General features: G+C 35.7%; 1 protein-coding gene across 1 annotated transcript; it reads right to left on the reverse strand.

The window, feature by feature from the left end:
• Positions 1-10,567: 10,567 nt before the first annotated feature.
• LOC128552882 (uncharacterized) lies at positions 10,568-11,888 on the reverse strand. Its single transcript, XM_053533951.1, has 2 exons — positions 11,118-11,888; positions 10,568-11,068 (listed from the first exon to the last, which is right to left on the reverse strand). The coding sequence occupies exons 1-2, from the start codon at positions 11,886-11,888 to the stop codon at positions 10,568-10,570; spliced, it is 1,272 nt and encodes a 423-aa protein (XP_053389926.1).
• Positions 11,889-20,176: the final 8,288 nt, after the last annotated feature.

Raw genomic sequence — 20,176 nt, forward strand, 5'->3', positions numbered from 1 at the left:
CTACTATTTTCGCGTTTTCAAAGATAACACGTACCAAGTGCTATCTTCAAAACTGTTTTACATTTTATATCCTTATTAGCTACAGAATAATGAAACATTCACAGTTAGAAAAAACATTGATATTGACTATGGAAAAAATACTATCTCATTTTAGATGTAATGTACAGGTCTAACGTATTCATTTGATTAAATTACAAAATATTTTTAAAATGGGTTAAACGCTCACCAGTGATAAAAATCCCCGCATATTTTTGAGTGACTGTCCTGTCAAAATTGTGCATTATACAAATACGAGGATCCTCGTATGTTAAGGTCGTTTTGTAGACCGTATGTCAGTGTGTATCTGGATAACAGAGATAATAAACAATGACCAGGAACTCGGCCTTCCCAAAATGAAACCCTCCAGCAAAGTACGTATGGATGTGTAATTTACTGAAATTGAGTCAAAAAATGCATGGAAAGTTATAAAGAGAAAAGAAAACAACAAAAGTATATCGTGAGACATAGCCTCGGAAAGGTCTGTTTCGGTAAGTGATACGCCCCGACCTTCAGGCTTACTCCAATCACGTGACAAAGTAACAGGACAGTAAAAATAAGTTATCCACCAAGGTTAATCCCTAACACATATTATGGTTACATAATACATGATATGTAAATCACAAAAAAATGTAAAACACACATAAGGGACTGTGCAAGCATATTATGAATGCCTTTGTAAATAGCAGATCAACAAGTGAAACATAATTAGAGCTCGCTGAAACAGAAGATGAGCATCAAAATACAATTATCCACCTGTCCCTTTAGGCACAAAGAGGAAACGTTGCGTGTAACTGCAGGGCTCAGCACCAGACATGCGGAATGTTTCAAGATAGTAGTGCCATAACAGCCTTTAATTAAATGGTTTATAACTTTACCATTAACAACTCGAAAATTCCATAACCCAGAATCTTACATTGTTTGAATATAACACTCTATAAAAGTTAAATTTTGATATACATTTACTGAGAGGTGTTTTTAAATATACGTAAAATGCAAACGACATTGTGATTGTCTCGCTTTCCTTAGTGAAAATTTATGTCCGATCGAATCAAGCAAAAACTAAAGCACATTAATCAGACATTTGTTAAGGATATATATTCATTGTACGTCCTGATTTTTTTTTAAAAATCAGGGTGAAGTAAATTTTACTTTACATTGCAGGAAGAAAATAAATCATTCGAACTTCTTAAGATAAGCATTTGACCATGTTTAACAAAAATGTTTTATTTTCTCACATGAGTGTGCTTTTATTTAAAATTTATGGTTCTACCTTATATTTTATTTTATGCTGTTACAAGAACTAAAGATTTAGAAATATAAACCACCGATGTACTTATCTGTTTTAAGCAATATATAATTCAGATAATATTATATGGTACTAAATAATTCTTACCTCATCATTTATTTCAAAGTGTCCTCCTATATCAGATCTTACTGATCCCTGTAACCAAACATCATATAACACTGTTTTATCATTGGTGGGGGTAAGTAGAAGCATAAGATTTGACGATTGTTCAATATTTTTTTACTTTGATTTATGTTTAAGATATTTATTGCACACTGCTAAACATCCACTTCATTGTCTGAACAAGACCATCATGAGACCCGGAGATAAGAAAATATGTTTATCATCCCTCCCTTCCTTGTGTTCAAAACGGCATATTTTTCTGCTTATATCTGCAAATTATAGCTATAAATGAAAGCATTTCGAAGTTGATAGATTGTTTCTGATATTTGTCAAACACTAACTCAGTCACAAACATGCACAACTATTCAAGCAGAAATCGCTCACTCTTCACAATTCACTCATACAACCACTGAGACATTTCACATTTGAAAATGAATGACGATTAATGGTGATTAATGATGGAAATGAATGATGATATGTGATGATGATGATGATGATGATTGATTGATTTCATAAGTGATAAATAAAAATGAAAGATGCGGATGATGATGTATGATAATACATTATGATGCTGATGATCTAGTTTGTGTTAGAAAAGCAAAGAATCATGGCTTGTTCATGAATATCAATGGAGTTTTTAAATTAAACCATAATTATTTATGATAAAGAAAAGGAACAAAAAACCATAAAATATAAAATACACTTGTTTCTGGACCAACGAGATACTGTTTTTATGGGTTATATTTTAACAAAAAATTAATAGGTAAGGGTAGATTTCTCAGAAGTGTCATAGGGTCAAATATTTACTATCCATTGTATTAAATAAAACAGTTATAAAACATGATATTCATTCAGCTTGTTGTTTTCGTTTGTATTATTCCCTTTTTCCTAAACCTTACAATTAAGGGGAAATAACTCAATTATTCCTACAAGTCCAGCGTATTACGAAGTACAATCAAACTCCTGGCCCTATCTCCTATATTTTGATCTCTTATATTGTCCTATACATGGTCCCGTTATACGTTCACTAACATAATACTAACCCGCCACCCGTAACATTACAACAATGATGTTATGAAATAAAGCGATGGATCATTGCACTCGCCATCGCTACGATAAGTAATATAGACGTACATCATTGTTGTTGTTTACTAAATATATATATCTATGATATATTATCTATTATCATTACAGGTTAGTTTTGTATTTTAGTCATTGATTGTACTCTAAATATATAATAAACTTTAATTGTCTACTTTGTAATTTAAATTATATAACTGCTGTAAAAGGAAACGTTCTCATTTCATCATGAATATGTATTGTACTGTTTTATATGATATGCTCTATTCATTAATAATTATGTGATGTTATACTTTAATCATTGCACTCGCCATCGCTACGATAAGTAATATAGACGTACAGCATTGTTGTTGTTTAATAAATATATATCTATGATATATTATCTATTATCATTACAGCCCTTTTGCCAGTAGAGTCCAGGAGGTAGAACCCTCTGCCCATGCAAATACAAATATGTTGCCATGGATAGACAAAGGTCGGCTCTAGTAGCAACATTCTAAGCTCTACTGAAGCAACCCGTGACAGAAGCACAGAGCACCAAAAACGCAGCCACAGAGCCACGCATTTGCAAAGTAGGCCCACCACAAAAAAAAGAAGTCGTAACGGAAATATATTATAGACAGGTTGATTCAAAAATCTACATTTTAATTTTATGCAAACTATAAAAAAGGGGGAGGGGTATGGGTAGACTGGGGGTTGTGGGGGTGGGGGAGGGTGAAGGGAAAGGTGGAACAGGGATGAATATTCAAAAGGGAATGCTACATTCCTTAATCACAGTTACCCTAAAACGTAAACCACAGCAGCGCAGACACTCGCGTACAAAAGACAAACACACACATAACTTACTAACATAGTTAAACAAACAGAAAAGTAAGATATTACAACATTGTCGGGCACCGCCAAAGACACACAGACGCACAAACACACACATGCACACACAACTGTCTTGATCGTCTGAAAATGTACTCCCACTATATCCATCTTTTCAGAATTAAAAAAGTGGCTAGGGTACATTTAACTTGCAATTATCAAACAATTAGAATTCCTGTTCATGCGAATAGTCATAGAGCCAATTTGTCCTTTAGATGGTTTCTTATATCAAATATTTATGCTTAAAAAGTTTGAATATGCTGTTTGTTAAAAAGCCAAAGGCCAAAAACGTCATGTCCTCCAAGTGTTTGTCCCAAATCATATAATTTTTGCGACGTATACGGCCACCATGGTTTACGTTTCTATTCGATCTGCTCTGATACATAATGGAGACACATTAACCAACTAAATTTGAGTACCAGCAGGTATAAAGGATACCACATTTAAATTCTAGGCGGAAAAGTGTTGAGTTTTCAGTGAATACTGGTGAATAAGGAAAATTATTGCAAATAACTTTGGTCGTATATTGGTAACAATCTTTTTTAACAAACTTTCCAATACCTTTTGAAACACTGAGAATGCTGAATCAATCAGTGTCACTATAATTCACGAAACTTATAAAGTATTTAAAAACACAGTGTCTTACCTACTGAAGAGGAGGTCGGAATTATTGCTTAAACAGACCAGCATCCAGCTGTAAATGAAGAGAGAGAAGTAAATGACAGTGAAAGGAAATGAAAAATATATTAAGTAAGTAGTGTAAGTAGTACCTTCGACAGCAGTACAGGGACAGGCAGAATTACGGAAAAACAAAGAAGAAAAAGAAAGGAAAACATAAAGGGATGAAGACATTGACCCTATAGTGCGAGAAATAATTAATTTAAAGATGTAAGTCAAAAGCTGACAAATGTAATTACCAAAGATGATGGTAGCCTTCGAGATACCATCAAAGAAACATTTTAAGCAAATGAAATAAGAGCTCTTATGCTATGTATATAAGAGGATTAAAATCCTAGAAGGGAAGCTTTTCGACTAAGAAAATGAAAACATGAAAAGAGAAGTGACGAAACTAGAAAATGAAATCAAAAACCAAAGATGAGAAAATGGTAAGTTAAAAGAAGACATACTAGTCAGGGGATAACAGACTGAGGAGAGAATGAACGATTTAGAGCTGTACAGCAAAATGAGCAAATAAGAATAGATGACATTGATGAATCACCATACGAAGCACATTTTCAGAGAGTGAGAAAAGTAGTAAATACACTTAATAGATACATTAAAGCTTGAAATAGATGATACAGAAATTGGTCACCGCTCAGGGAAGCCGAAAAGCGATGGAGCGCCTAGACAAATCATCGTTCAGTTCTGTTCAAGGGATTCAAAAACAGAAATACTTAGTAAGAAAAAAATTCTGAAAGGTTGAATATATTGACACAAACAAATCAACACGTGCTTTCGTGCATCCGGAAAAAGCTCCAAGTCGAAGTGGAAGCAGGATGGTCGAGAGATGGTATCTCAGACGACGGACGGACGACGGACAAAATGCGATCACAAAAGCTCACCGTGTCACTACGTGACAGGTGAGCTAATAAAACAGGATAAATCCATCGTGTTCACTTTGACGACTATCAGATATAGATAGATCTGCCGGGCTAACATCATCTGCAACAGCAAACAAAGGAAGTACACACACTAAGCCTCGTGGTATATGGTTAGCCCCAGTGAATTAGAGTGGACACCATAAGATCAATGCGAACAATAAATTTGGATGTTGTAAAACCGCTTTTAGTAGTGAAGCAATAAATACTCGTCAGTGATAAATTAATATATTGAACAATTTATTGGACACTTAAGATTTAAAATATATGTATTTCTTTGTTCTTTCTTTCGTTTTTTATTTCAAATATACAAATGACTCTATTTTTAACGGAAAATACCTGCTTTAGGTCTTTTAACTCATTCTATCGTGTTTTTGTCACAGTAATACTTAGATTTGTTTAATAGGAATGTCTGGTTTTAATTACAAGTAGTAAATATATGTAGCATTAAAGAAAACTCTTTCATATGTTGAACAAAAGAAAAACAGGAAATACTTATTATTATCATTTTAACAGAGGAGTACTGTTAATGTTCAACAAAGCTATGTTATATAAATAGAACGATCTCTTTCTTGAAGAATTTAAAATTTATACTCTATGTACAACTATGATTAGATAATATACAAATGTTATCTAATTTATAACAGGTTCGATGTCCTTTCAAAGGAGTTCCCCAGTAATATCTGTATTTGAATCTTTGTTCACAATTGTTACACAAGTCTATCTTGTAACCAAGTTGTTCGGTTTTGTTGGGTTTTGTTTTGGCCAGGTTGGTTATCTCTACAGACATTAATATTACATTATAGAGATTATGTCAGTTATTAAAAAATAATAGGTAAGGGTACATTTCTCGGAAGCATAGAGCACCACAAACACAGCCTCAGAGCCACGCATTTTCAAAGTAGGCCCACAACAAAAAGAAGCTGTAACGGAAAAAGTACTATAGACGGGTTGCCATAAAAATCCAACAAGTACATTTTAATTTTATGCAAAACATAGAAAATGGGAGAAGAAAGGGGTAGGGGGTAGGAGGTGGGGGTCGGGGTGGGGTTGAGTTAGAATTCTTTAAGGATAAAAAATCAATTGTACGTAAATAACCCCCGCTTCCCTTTTTGACGTCCTGATCTATATTTCTATAAAATCAGCTTCTTTCCAAGGCAATTCCGGCTAAAGAACATTCTGGCATCTACAGCTGCCGAGGCCCACTCTTTGGCATAGTGTAAGAATGGGCTGTCTAACCTAACCATCTAAGGGGACACCGTCCCAGCTATTAAGTAGCTCCAAACGAAGGATGTCGGCGGGGCTCTGACGAAGGGCTCTCCTTGTCGTGCCCGAAGGCTAGCTCGACCCTTCTGCCAAATATTTATATTTTACTGGTAGATGTGGGTTCTTTGGGTGCTACACACCTGGGATCACTTGTTTGTCCCAGTGAACAAATATTGAAACTGAAACAAAGCAATAATTATCTTAGATAATATATTTATTATTCTTATGTAAACTCTCTATATATGCATTTACATCAAGAAGGCAAGTCCAGTGAAACATTTTCATTTATACAATACATTGAAATTCCAAATATACATGTACACTTGATGTCCTAACAATATTACAAGAAATACTAATTTTAGAACAATTTACATCAAAGTCATAAAAACTAATACACTTATAAATAAGCTCTGTATCTAACGAAGTAAAAGTACTAACCTGAAACAAAGCAATAATTATCTTAGATAATATATTTATTATTCTTATGTAAACTCTCTATATATGCATTTACATCAAGAAGGCAAGTGCAGTGAAGCATTTACACTTGCTCTCGATTATTGCAATACAAAGACATAGATTAAAGATTAGTACAAATTCAGGTTGGGGACCGGGGTAGACAAGGATAACGGTAATTTATTATGTCAAGTAATAGGGTTATAGGATGGAAAAGATGTACGGATTTATAGTAAAGATATTTGGGTGAAATTGTTACACTGAATCTTAAAAGGGGTGTACTCGATTTAATTACAACAAAAACAATTTTAATATGCTTTATATTTTATTTAAGAAGATGTAAACAATTAATTTCAGAACAACACTGTCATGCCCTATGACATACTCCCCCTGCTTTAACAAATGTCGTCCCCGACTTTTAACTCCCAGAGCTGAAAGAAAAAAAAGCTTAAGTGTACAAGTATGTGATATTAAAAACAAATAAGATTACACATGATATATCACTACTACGGTATTTGCATATACAAGTACATTGCAGTACCCTAAAATGACGTGCTTTTGTGTCAGAGACCTAAGCTGCAATCTACATAAGACATACTGGTAGAAGAAGGTCAACTAGCTCAAGGTAAGTATACAAGGTAAGTATGATTACTACTTTACCTAAAACTTGTCTACTAGATCAAGGTAAGTATACAAGGTAAGTATAATTACTACATAACCTAAGCCTTGTGTTACTACTAGTACTTGAGTGCTAATTAACTAATTACCGAAGGTAAGTATAATTATACTATATATAGGTAAGTATATGTACTATTAACACATCTAACTAAATACAGTACACAATATCATGTCACTGGTGTACGTGGTAGCTGGAAAAAAAAAACATCAGTGATATCGAGCTCAAATATCATTGAATTTCCAACAGGTAAGTAGCAATCATATAATACAACAATCATTTGCAGATGCAAATTTTACAATTACAGGTAAGTACTTATTCATGATCCACAATTTATCCAGGTAAGTATCTACCTTATGGTTGTACTTATAACAATGTAATATTTTTCTAAGAACATATAGATACATATACTTACACATTTAAACATAACTAATGCAAAAGTGAAATATACTCATTGTGCACACATACATGTAGTCAACAGAAATAAAAACATTACTGACTAAAAGTTACAACTAAAACAGATAACAATCGTCAGTCATACTGCTGCCTCTTATTAATACGTAACAAAGTCCCCTCTGTTCATCCAATAAGGCTTCTATCTTTTCCTATTTGGTCGCTTAGATGGTTTTGAAGCTGTTTCCGCTGGTATTTCCGATCTCACTACATCACCGCCGAGTCCTTCTTGCAGGAATTACATATTTCTGTCCATCTCCTACTGGTATGTGGGAAGGAGACGCACTGTTGGTCTCTTCCGAAGTAGGTGTTGTAGTTGGTGCTGTAGATAAGGTTTCAATGTTGTCTTCAACATCCTCGGAAGTGTTACCAGAAGGAAGGTGGTCATCGGATCGTAGCCATCTGCAATGGACATGAAGGGAAGGAGAAGGTTTCGGTGTAGAATCCTAGATTTCTTATACCGAGCTCCTTCCCTTCTGACCTCGTACACGGGAATGTCATCGTGTACCTTGCGCACAACTACGTATGGTTGCTGCTCCCAACGATCAGCCAACTTCTGTTTTCCTCTGATCGATACATTGCGCACAAGCACAATATCTCCCGGATGTAGGACCGAACTTCGAGCCTTCTCATCATATAGCGACTTATTGGCTAGTCCTGTAGTCCTCGCAGTTTGGCGGGCCTTGTCATATGCGAGCTTCAGACGGTCGCGCAGCTTATTCACGTACTCAGTTTGTGATGCAGCTGAGAGATCATCAGCTGTAGCCCTAGAAAAGCATCAACTACTAAACGAGGATGTCTCCCAAACATTAGAAATACGGAGAAAACCCCGTACTTTTATGATGGGTTGCATTGTACGCATGTACAAGGGTGGGTACATGCGCCCTCCAGTCGGACTTTTGATACTCCTCTAGGGTACCCAGCATCTTTAGTAACGTCTGATTAAACCGCTCGACCTGTCCGTTACCCATTGCATGGTAAGGCGTGGTTCTTGTCTTCTTGACGCCTGCGATGTGACATAGTTCTTTAATCAGACGAGACTCGAAGTTCGGACCCTGGTCGCTATGGATGGACGCCGGAAAACCATAATGCAGTATGAAATTCTCAAAAAGAATCTTGGCTGTTGTCCTCGCTGTTTGGTTCTTGGTAGGATATGCCTGTGCATAACGACTGAAGTGTCCGTTATGACCAGGATATCCTCAAGCCTCCTTTGCTTCTCTCCAAGGACAAGAAATCCAAACAGACGACTTGCATTGGTGCCGAAGACTGTATCGGGACAAGTTCAGCTTTAGAAGAAAGACTTTTCCTTCTAATGCACCTTCCACAGTTTCTAACTTGGTCAGCCACAAATGTATCGAGACCTGGAAAGTAAAATCTTTCTTTTAATAGTGACGTTGTTCGGTCTCTACCCTGGTGGCCCAAATCATTATGCAGAGCTTCAAAGATATCGATTCGAAGATTGGTAGGCAAGACTAACTGTAGTCTTTCGTGTCCATCAACAAGTGATTTTCGAAATAGTACACCATCTTTAAGGATTAGTTTTAACCAATCCCTTGTATATGCATGCATTGGTCCATCTGGCTTAGCTGGTTTGGTACCATTGTTAAGATGGCCAATTATTGTACTAATCAATTGATCCTGTTTTTGGGCCTTTTTCCAATCTTTAGACGACAAACTATAACTGTACAATAAGTCATCTGGAATCGAATCTGACTGTTCGTTTGAAGTTACATCATCGGGCATAGAGAGGGAGTCACTTAAAGCACCATCAGTAAGAGCTGATTGGATAACTGCTTTAACAGCGTCTCTGGGGATGGTTGAAAGGTTCTCCTTTTCCTTCATACGAGATAGGCTGTCGGCATCCGTATTCTTCGACCCAGGTCTGTATTTCGGTACGAAGTCATAATTTGCCAAGGAAGCAAGCCAGCGGTGACTAGTGGCATCAAGCTTAGCGGTGGAACTTACATAAGTTAATGGATTGTTATCCGTCACAAGCTCGAACTTCGCCCCATACAGGTAGTCGTGGAATTTCTCGGACACCGCCCACTTTAGTGCGAGAAATTCCAGCTTGTGAGCCGGATAATTCCTTTCTGCAGGTTTGAGACTCCTACTCGCAAAAGCAATGACCCTGTCTTTTCCATCTTGGCGTTGATAGAGGACGGCTCCAAGACCAGAAGATGAAGCATCCGTGTGCACCTTGAACGGCAGATCGTAGCTGGCATATGCAAGTACAGGCGGGTTGGTAAGTTTCTCTTTAAGTTTATCGAATGCTTCCTGTTGTTCCTTGTCCCATTTAAAGTGAACTTTCTTTGTTGATTTTGTAATTTTGATGTTTTCTTTCTATTTGCAGGTTGTCCAATAAGAAGATTGTTTATAGTCGTGCTATGGATGCAAAGCCTTTGATGAATCGCCTGTAGTATCCTGCGAATCCTAAAAATTTCCGAACATCCTTAACATTTTTAGGAATAGGCCAATCTTTTACAGCTTCTACCTTTACAGGATCTGCCTGGATGCCATCTTGTGAGACTATGTGCCCAAGATAAGTTATTTTCTTCTTGAAAAATTCACATTTCTTCGGATTTACTTTAAGGTTGTACTGAGCCAAGCGTTCAAACACTGTATCAAGTCGGTCAATATGGGAATCTATGTCAGAAGAGAATATTACGATGTCATCGAGATAAATTAAACAGTCCTTCAGGTTGAGGTCGCCCATGCAACGCTCCATCAATCTCTGAAAGGTTGCTGGGGCGTTACATAGGCCAAGGGCATTCTATTACACTCGTAGAATCCCAGTCCCCAAACCTGAAAGGCCGTTTTCTCTTTATCTCGTTCATCTAGCTCTACCTGCCAGTATCCTGATTTCAAGTCCAGTTTTGAAAAATATCTTGATCCGGCGAGGCAGTTCAAAGTGTCTTCTATCCGTGGAAGTGCATATGCATCTCTCTTGGTCCGTTGGTTGATTTTCCTGAAATCAATACAAAATCTAATCGATCCATCCTTTTTCCTCACTATTACAACGTTTGATGACCATGGACTATTAGATTCCCTAATTGCACCGACTTTTAACATTTCATGGAGATGTTCTTTCATTTCGTTAAATATCGCTGGTGGTATGCGTCTGTATGGCTCTTTAAAAGGTTTCTCATCTAACAATTCAATCTTATGTTTTACGGCTGATGTGTGTCCAAGATCTGTGGATGATTTAGGGAAAATGCCATTCCATTTCTGAAATAATTTTTGTACTTTAATTTTCTGTTCTTTCAGACAAGTTTACATTTTCAAGATCGACACCAAATGTTTTATTAATTTCCTCATCACTCATGGCTTTGTTTTTTTTTTCAGATGCAGACTGATGACATAGATTTGTTGGAGAAGAAGAGGATTTGCTTGTTTCTGAAATATCAGATGATATCAAACGATTGTCAATGATCGGCATACTTCTAAGCACAGTGACTTCCTGCAGTTGGCAAATATTAGTTTTTTCTGTTATATGCATGGTTTTAGCACTGATGTTGCACAACCGTACTGGCACACGTGATGTTCTACCAGGATTATTCAACGAGACAACTCGTGGACAGACTACAGCAGATGTAGAATTTATATCATCCAAACATTCTGTTACAGCTGATTCTACATGTCTCTGCTTGCGTATGAAACCTGTTACAGTTTTGGTTTCCCTTGGTAACAATGTAATCTTTTTCGTGACTTTAACTTTACCAATTGTGGTCGCTGATAGTACATCAAATGATTCTCTCCATTCATTTGGAATAGTATCAGCTTCCTTCTCTTTACTTAGTTTTGAAAACTCACGAATAAGATTTGTGCCTATAATAACCGGTACTCTTTGGTTGTATTCTGTTTGTGGTACAATCAAAATTAGAGCAACAGCTTCTTCGTCATTTAATGACGGGACTTTTACACCTAGCTCTATATAACCACTATAAGGCACTTCCTGTCCATTTGCACAATATATGTCAATATCAAAATCTTCTAGACTTCTTAGTTCTGGCCTATCAGTCATACTTCTATAGAAATTTTCCGACATTGTGCTTATCATACTACCAGTATCAATCAATGCTTTTGTCACACGATCTTTAATCAATATTTCATGTTCATTTGCTTTCCCGATCAATCTTGTCTTTATCTGATTATCTTTTGGGCCTTTAATTTCCTCTCTGCTTCTGCTGAGCCCTTCAACAGAAGCGCCAACTAGTTTAACTCTTTTTCGGAATTTTGTTTCTTCTCCTCTTTGACTTTCATATCTCCTTTCTTTTCCTCTTGCTTCTTATCGGTATCTGGGCTTTGCTCTTTTAATTTATGACTCCTATCGTCAAATCGATTCCTATAGCTGTTTGCTCCTCTGTTGTAATCCCTCGAACCATTCCATCTATTGAAATCCCTTGGACCATTCCATCTATTGTACCCACCATATCTTCTATTTCTATGCTCATCTTGTGGCTTACTTTCATTTTCTTTTCTATAGTCTTCTACCTTTTTATTTAATTCGGCCATTTGCTTCATCATAGCTTCAAGAAGTTCTGTCTGCTTATCCGCCGCCTTTGCAGTTTCTTCTTGTTTAGGCAGTGCTATATCAGCCTTTATAGCACTAATTTTAGTTTCGTGCTCCTCAGCCCTTGCTTTCCGTCTGAGCATTTCAAAACTGTCACCGCTTTCAAAGGATGTTCTAACTGCGTTTTTTGATATCCTTGCTATACAGCGATCTCCAAAATTTATCTTTAAGCATTTCATTTCTCTCATCTGGTGTTATTGACTTCTTGGTAGAAGCTTTTATCAAAATCTCTTCAAGTCGTAAGCCCCAATCTGCTATAGATTCGTCTGGCTTCTGTGATGCAGTATAGAACTCCGTGTAAATTGTCTGTTTACTAGACATATCTCCAAATATATCTTCTGTCCTTTCTATGATTTCTTCAGCTCTAGCATTTGGATCTAAGTTTAACAGAACTTTCTTGGCTTGACCTTTCAATGATTTTCTAACAGCCTGAGTAATCATCTTTTCTGGGTACAATGCTGTAGCTATTAAACTTCTTATCTCGGCTTTCCACTCGTTTAATGTGACCTCACTCTTAGGTTTCGCTTCGTCACCAGAAAATGGGCTAATTTCCGGGGTTTGCTGAATAATTGTCTCTTTTTTTACTTCTGGAACTAATTTCTGCTGAAGCTCTTTAACTATCTCTTCCTTTTTTCTAAGGTCAGATTCTCTCTTGTTTAATGCTTCATTTTTAGTGATGATATTTCTTTCTATGCTTTATAACTGAACAAAACTGTTCTTCTTCTGATTTTACAACGTCTTGCTTTATCCGTTTCAGTTCTTCAAACTTCAATAACAAATCTCTCTCATCATCTTTAAGTTTCTGTTCTCTTTCATCTATTACCCTTTCTCTTTCAGTCAACCTGTACAACATCTTTCGTTGCTTCTCTAATTCTATTAGTCTCCTTTCTTCATCTATCTTTAGCTGTTTCTCTGCGTTCTCTTGAATCAACAGTAGCTCTTGCAATTCCATTTTTTTCTTTTCTATCTGCTGCAGGATGCTAAACTTCTCAGATTTAATAGATGTGTTTGAATTATCATCATTCAATTCTCCTCTTACATTGATGTCTGAATGTTCCCTGAATTTTCTATCGATGAATTTTAGTTGACTTCTTGTGTCCTTTATTTCAGGATTCATACCTATACCTACGGGAGTTATGTTCGTGTGTTCTTTTCTATGATCTGGAAGTTCTGCGCCTCTTTGTAAGGAATTAATATCTAAATTGGTGTCCTTCCTTATACTCAATTGCCGTAATTTCGCCTCTAGTTTATCTGTTCCGATACTGACATCTACTTTGTCACCATTTCGATCTTTCTTTCTCATGACATGATTTCTGCATCAATGCGAGTACTTTCAGCCGCACGGCTTCTTGTTCTGTAACTAATGTCGTCTGCATTATATTCTATATCTCTATATCTCTCTCTATCAATATGAAAGTCTAAATTAGACTCTTGTCTTGGCTGATCGATATGTAAAACGTCTCTCCTAATGCTTTGACGGATATCATCCCTATCTATGACTTGGTTTAATTCACCATGCATTCTATGTATGTCCTCAGTCATGTTCAAACTGCCTGAAGCGAAATCTAAATTTCTGTTTGTTGCTTGATAAGTCTGAGCAATTGCTTGTCTCCTATCATTATCGCTTTCTTGTTCGTTTCCACTTATTCCTATACCGTGTGTGGCAGTTGGTATATTTTCTGGTTCAGGACTTATTAGGTCCATATAACTTCCGAGGTCCTCATTGTGTTGCTTCACGAAACGTGGTTGCACAATTCCTCTGTCTAATATTTGTCTGGTTCCCGTATTTATTTGCTGTTCAGGTTGCTTATATTAAGCCTTTCTGCACCTATTCTTGGCCGCTCGACTTCATAAAAGAAAGGATCACAACTATGAATCATTTCTAAACGTCGCTGTTGATTTCTTCTCTGAGATAACAATCTCTGCCTTTCATTTTCTATTTCAGCTAAATCTTGTCTCAATCTATCTCTTTGCTTCTGTTTTTCCTCTAATCTCTCCTGTTCCTGTCGTCTAGCATCTCGCTGTCTCATTCTGATATCTCTATCTGTTGTTTGATCTTCCATTATTGTACATATAAACTTCACACTTCAAACACTATTATTTTACAGTTTACTCTTTTCACTTCAATTATCTTTCACAGTAATATATACCTTCTATCACTTTTACTTTTCTCTACATATTTCACCTTTTGACTCTTTTCTGATTTTGGTTCCTTTCCGTTTCAATATATTAGCGCTATAACTCCTTAATTTCACTTTTCGCTAATATTCACTACTTCACTTTTCTTCACTTTAAAAAGTGCCCACCAGTTACTGTATTTGCACTTTACTATTAATTTTCAGTGTCAAATAACCTTTCACTTCCTTCACTGCTCACGTTTCTTCACTGTTTTCTAATGATTATCACTATTTTATACGGTGCTTTACTGTTATGTTTATTGCTATCCTGTTTACTACTTAGCTTCTGAAAGCACAATTATTTTCTATATGTGTATCTGATCTTTCAGTTTTCACTAATCTTCACTAATTTTCACTATTTCATTCACTTACTTATATGTTTCACTATTCTATTAGTTCTTCACTTCACATCTATCTCCTCTCTTAGCGTTCGCTTGTATAAATTTTTCTTTCTTCACTTTTCACTAATTTTTCACTTTTCACTTATTGTTTTCACTTTTCACTAAATTGCTTTTTCTTCTTATCACTGAAGATCACTTTTCACTTAGCCATTCACTCTATAGCCTACTGCAAGATATAATGTATAATAGCTTAAAAAATGTTTTTAAAACTTTATTACACTTGCATTCATAACTCTCATTCACATGTATTTACAATAAGACAAATAAAAAATGACTGTTCAGTGTTGTTCTTTTCTTTTGGAAAGAAAAAAAAAACTTAAGCCTTTGTCGGGATTCGAACCACCAACTTTCAGATCTCAAGTCCCACGCTCTCCCTACCGAGCTAATTCCGCTGTAACACTATAGAATGTTTATATGTTATACCGTATCGAATTATGCGCTGTCGCGGTACATTGCCGAATCGTGCACGTTTTATCAACTTTCGCGAAAATTTTATTTTGCTGTAAAGAAGTATCACTTCAAATAAAACTACTTGAAGATATACTTTTCTACTTGAAATAAAATACTGTTTGCCTCTGTTTTACGTTTTTGTCAACACCTTGCAAGGATTTTATAAGCTAGACCTAAGTATTTTCCCTTGGTAATATTACAAAGAGAAAACACCGATAAATGCTATGAAACAAATTCAACTTCTTACATTTTGCAAGAAATAAGAATAGAAAGACTATATTAAATGACTTTATAACAAAGACGACACTTGTAAGGAGAAAAAAAAAATTTGGAAATTTTGCGTCTCGAACCCACGGTTAAAAATCTGTTTCATTCATAACCCTACATCGCTACCGATGGAGCTATCAAGGCTATTGGAAATTTCAGTATTTTATTAGGTTATATGGTATACTATAGGAGTATTGGATTTTATCAGGTTGGAGCGGGACAGGTGTTAAGAGATAGTCCTCAAACTGCAACTTTCTAAGGAAATAAAGTCAGACTATATAACTGAATATTACTACGAAGGGTTTTAAATATCAACAAACCTTCTAATAACCTAAGGTCAAAAATACATGTATAACTCTGCTAATATAAAATTTCAATCACAGTCTAATTATAACTAAGCAGAAAAATAGATAAAAATCTTACCCACTAAACATATCCTAATTCCAAATAAATTTTGAAACACTTATTCCAGCACTAACACACTATATCCTAAGCACTAAATTAACTAAATGTCAACGCACAGACAAAAGTTCGGAATGTCAAAGCATTCTTATTTCCAAAGATCCAGGTCAACAACGCGGCGACGACGACATCCAGAAAAAGTATCCGAAAGATGCTGATCAGCTAACGATGTGTTTAGGGCCCAATATGCGTAACTGTCAAACTTGTCAAAATCCGTGCGCACGTGTCGATAGTAAACAAACGAGATGGTATTCCATACCACGTGGATATAATATCCAATGAAATTGTTCATAAACGTGAGTGACGTCACAGGTAAATCTATGATTTCTCAGGTGAACTCAAGGGAAATCCCAAACCAAAAGTGAAAGTACTGTTTCTCAAGTGATCTGTGTAGTGTCTAATGCAACCCAATCCATGTTTTGGGCCCCACGTTGGGCGCCATTGACGAAGGGCTCTCCTTGTCGTGCCCGAAGGCTAGCTCGACCCTTCTGCCAAATATTTATATTTTACTGGTAGATGTGGGTTCTTTGGGTGCTACACACCTGGGATCACTTGTTTGTCCCAGTGAACAAATATTGAAACTGAAACAAAGCAATAATTATCTTAGATAATATATTTATTATTCTTATGTAAACTCTCTATATATGCATTTACATCAAGAAGGCAAGTCCAGTGAAACATTTTCATTTATACAATACATTGAAATTCCAAATATACATGTACACTTGATGTCCTAACAATATTACAAGAAATACTAATTTTAGAACAATTTACATCAAAGTCATAAAAACTAATACACTTATAAATAAGCTCTGTATCTAACGAAGTAAAAGTACTAACCTGAAACAAAGCAATAATTATCTTAGATAATATATTTATTATTCTTATGTAAACTCTCTATATATGCATTTACATCAAGAAGGCAAGTGCAGTGAAGCATTTACACTTGCTCTCGATTATTGCAATACAAAGACATAGATTAAAGATTAGTACAATTCAGGTTGGGGACCGGGGTAGACAAGGATAACGGTAATTTATTATGTCAAGTATAGGGTTATAGGATGGAAAAGATGTACGGATTTATAGTAAAGAATATTTGGGTGAAATTGTTACACTGAATCTTAAAAGGGGTGTACTCGATTTAATTACAACAAAAACAATTTTAATATGCTTTATATTTTATTTAAGAAGATGTAAAACAATTAATTTCAGAACAACACTGTCATGCCCTATGACAGCTCCACGCCAAGGTACAGCCACGGAAGTTGAACTGGTCATGTCCTGATGGTGTAAAAAGCAGCTTGTTAATACCTTTACATTGTTTTTTACTATCTTTTATCTAGCACCACGCTCCATTTGACCGTTAGACTTCTTATCTCTACACTTTTGTTCAAACAACATCTCCTCTGAAACCATTGGGTGGAAGTTGATGAAACTTGGTCTGAATGTTTATTTGTAGTTCCTTTTGTAAAGTTGTTCAAACGGTTCCGCTGGTTGCACATAGGGACCGCCAGAGCTAAAAATAGAAAAGTCTTCTAACATCTCCTGTTAAAACCCTGGTCCGATTTTGAAATAATTGCACACAAATGGTCCTTGTGTAGCCCTCTGTCAAGATTGTTCAAATTATTACAATTCGTGAAAACACACGGCCGCCAGGAAGCGTGGTCACTTTTCCCTATATGTATAAACAATCTTCGTGTATGGAACTGCTGGCCCGATTTTGAAATAATTTCACACAAATGGTCCTTATATAACCTTCTATCAAGAATGATCGAATCATAACGATTTGTCAAAAAAACATGGCTGCCAGGCGGCATGGTCACTATTCCTTATATGTATATACTGGAAACTTTAAAAATGTTCTTGTATGAAGCTGCTGGCCCGATTTTGAAATATTTTCACACAATATAATATACAAAATATTTTCCTTATGTAACCCTTTCGCCAAGGTTGTTGAGATTATTAAGAGTTGTCAAAATCATGGCCGCCAGGGGGCATGGTCTCTTTTCCTTATATGTATTTAGTGGAATCTTTAAGAATGTTCTTCTATGAATCTGATTTTAAAATAAGTTCATACAAATGGTCCATGTGTGATCATTTACCAAGACTGTTCAAATTATTTCGATTCCTCAAAAAAAAAACGTGGCCGCCAGAGGGCGTGGTTTATTTTTCCTATATGAAAAGTCTTCATGCTTGATATTGTCATATCACATCATTTCCCCCAATGTCTTACCCCACCTTATCCCACCCCTCCCTCCCCAACCCGCCCCTAAGAAAATAAGAAGAAAAACACACATACACCTTACCTGCCTTTATTTATTTAGTAGAACCTTTTAACTGTTCAAGCTAGCAACTAAACTCAGGTGAACCCTCTTGTTTCTGTAAGTTTCCCTTTGCACATTACTTATTCTTGTGAACTGTCATTGTATTGAACATTTTGACAGTATGATGTACCAATAAAAATCTGGGCATGTACATATACTTTAAACTGGCATTTACAAATTGATAAAGTTTGAAAATTCAACTTAACGCAAAAGAGCATTTTAAAAGAATATTACATATTTTAAACTTTGATATGAAATTAATGTTTTATAACTGAATATTTATAACTTTGCCTATTATGGACTGATGTGGGGTAAAGGTAACAAAAATATGTGTAAACGGTTTGTAAATTACAGAATTGCTAACATAATCTACAGAAACCTATAAAATACCCGTCATTTGTGCATTATCAAACAACTAACTTATTACCATTCCTTGACAGATGTAAGGCGTAAGGCGTCCTCTGTGGCCGAGTGGTTAAGGCCGCCGACTTCAAATCACTTATCCATCACCGATGTGGTTTGAGGAAGCCTTCAGCTGTCTTACGGAAGGTCGTTGGTTATACCCTGCCGCGCTAATTAAATAATGCACTGAGGGGCATCTGGGGTCGGGTCTTCCTCCACCATCATTATCTGGAAAATCGCTGTATCACCTATACCCTGTCCACACACACACACACACACACGCAAACACACAAACACACACAAATAATTGTAGATGTAAATTCCACACGTCAGTACTATTTTTCGAAAAATCAATAATATGACACCGAGAAATATGTCGGAACTGATGACTGTATCAAACATCAAAATGTACAACTGGATATCAAGTTCACGTTTAGACATTCCATTATGTACAAGACCTAACACAAACTCTCATTAATTTACAGAATCAGTTATTGTTCCGTTTTTAAATTTCAGAAGTACTGTTGTTAGAAGCAAACCGTCTGCAATATTTTTACGTTACAGCTTCGTTTTTTTTGTGGACCTACTTTGCAATGCATGGCTCTATGGCTGTGTTTGTGGTATTCTGTGCTTCCGAGAAATCTACCCTTGTCTTTTATTTTTTAAAACTAATTTGTCGCACATGATGTTTCTTTAAACGATTGTCCGCTGTAAAGTGTATGAATGAGTCAAATATTTGATTATATACTTTCAGGGACCATAAACTTTTAATTTTGATGACACCTGTAGAATAGATTCTATATTGTTTGTTTTTCCTTTTTTTTTCTTTCTGTTTTTGAACTTTCAGAAGGCCAGATACAAATAAGATATATAATTGTTTGTATATTTCTTGAAATTTAAATTTGCTATGCATTTTGAATAGAAAAAAAGAAAGGAAAAAACGTGTTTTTTGTACAAAAAACATTGGTGTAATGATATCAAGGGCGGTCCTTTCCACGAAAAGCATCTGACGTCATTCACAAAAACAACATGGAACAAAACGACATCATTCAAAAAGTTCGAAAAGAACATTTAATTATAGTTTTAAGTAATAGTTCTGACGGTAAATTTCAAAACTGAATAGACACGACTATATGATTTTTCAATGGATTTAACAATATTTGAAATAAAAACCAGGTACTGTATTTTGTTGGAAGGCGAATTACAATTGAACGTTGGCGGTTCTTTTTTTTCTTTTTGTTGTTGTTGTTGTTAAATTTGATTTTCTGATCAAAGCACCT

Source organism: Mercenaria mercenaria, unplaced genomic scaffold (genome assembly GCF_021730395.1).
Source record: "Mercenaria mercenaria strain notata unplaced genomic scaffold, MADL_Memer_1 contig_3257, whole genome shotgun sequence".
Classification (NCBI taxonomy): domain Eukaryota; kingdom Metazoa; phylum Mollusca; class Bivalvia; order Venerida; family Veneridae; genus Mercenaria; species Mercenaria mercenaria.

Bases quoted from the DNA above. Each gene is read 5' to 3' on its own strand.
- LOC128552882 (XM_053533951.1), bottom strand. From the start codon at position 11,888: ATGTCGGAAAATTTCTATAGAAGTATGACTGATAGGCCAGAACTAAGA. The intron at 11,069-11,117 runs GTAAACTTGTCT...AAATTATTTCAG, and splicing joins TTGGTGTCGATCTTGAAAAT to AAATGGAATGGCATTTTCCC.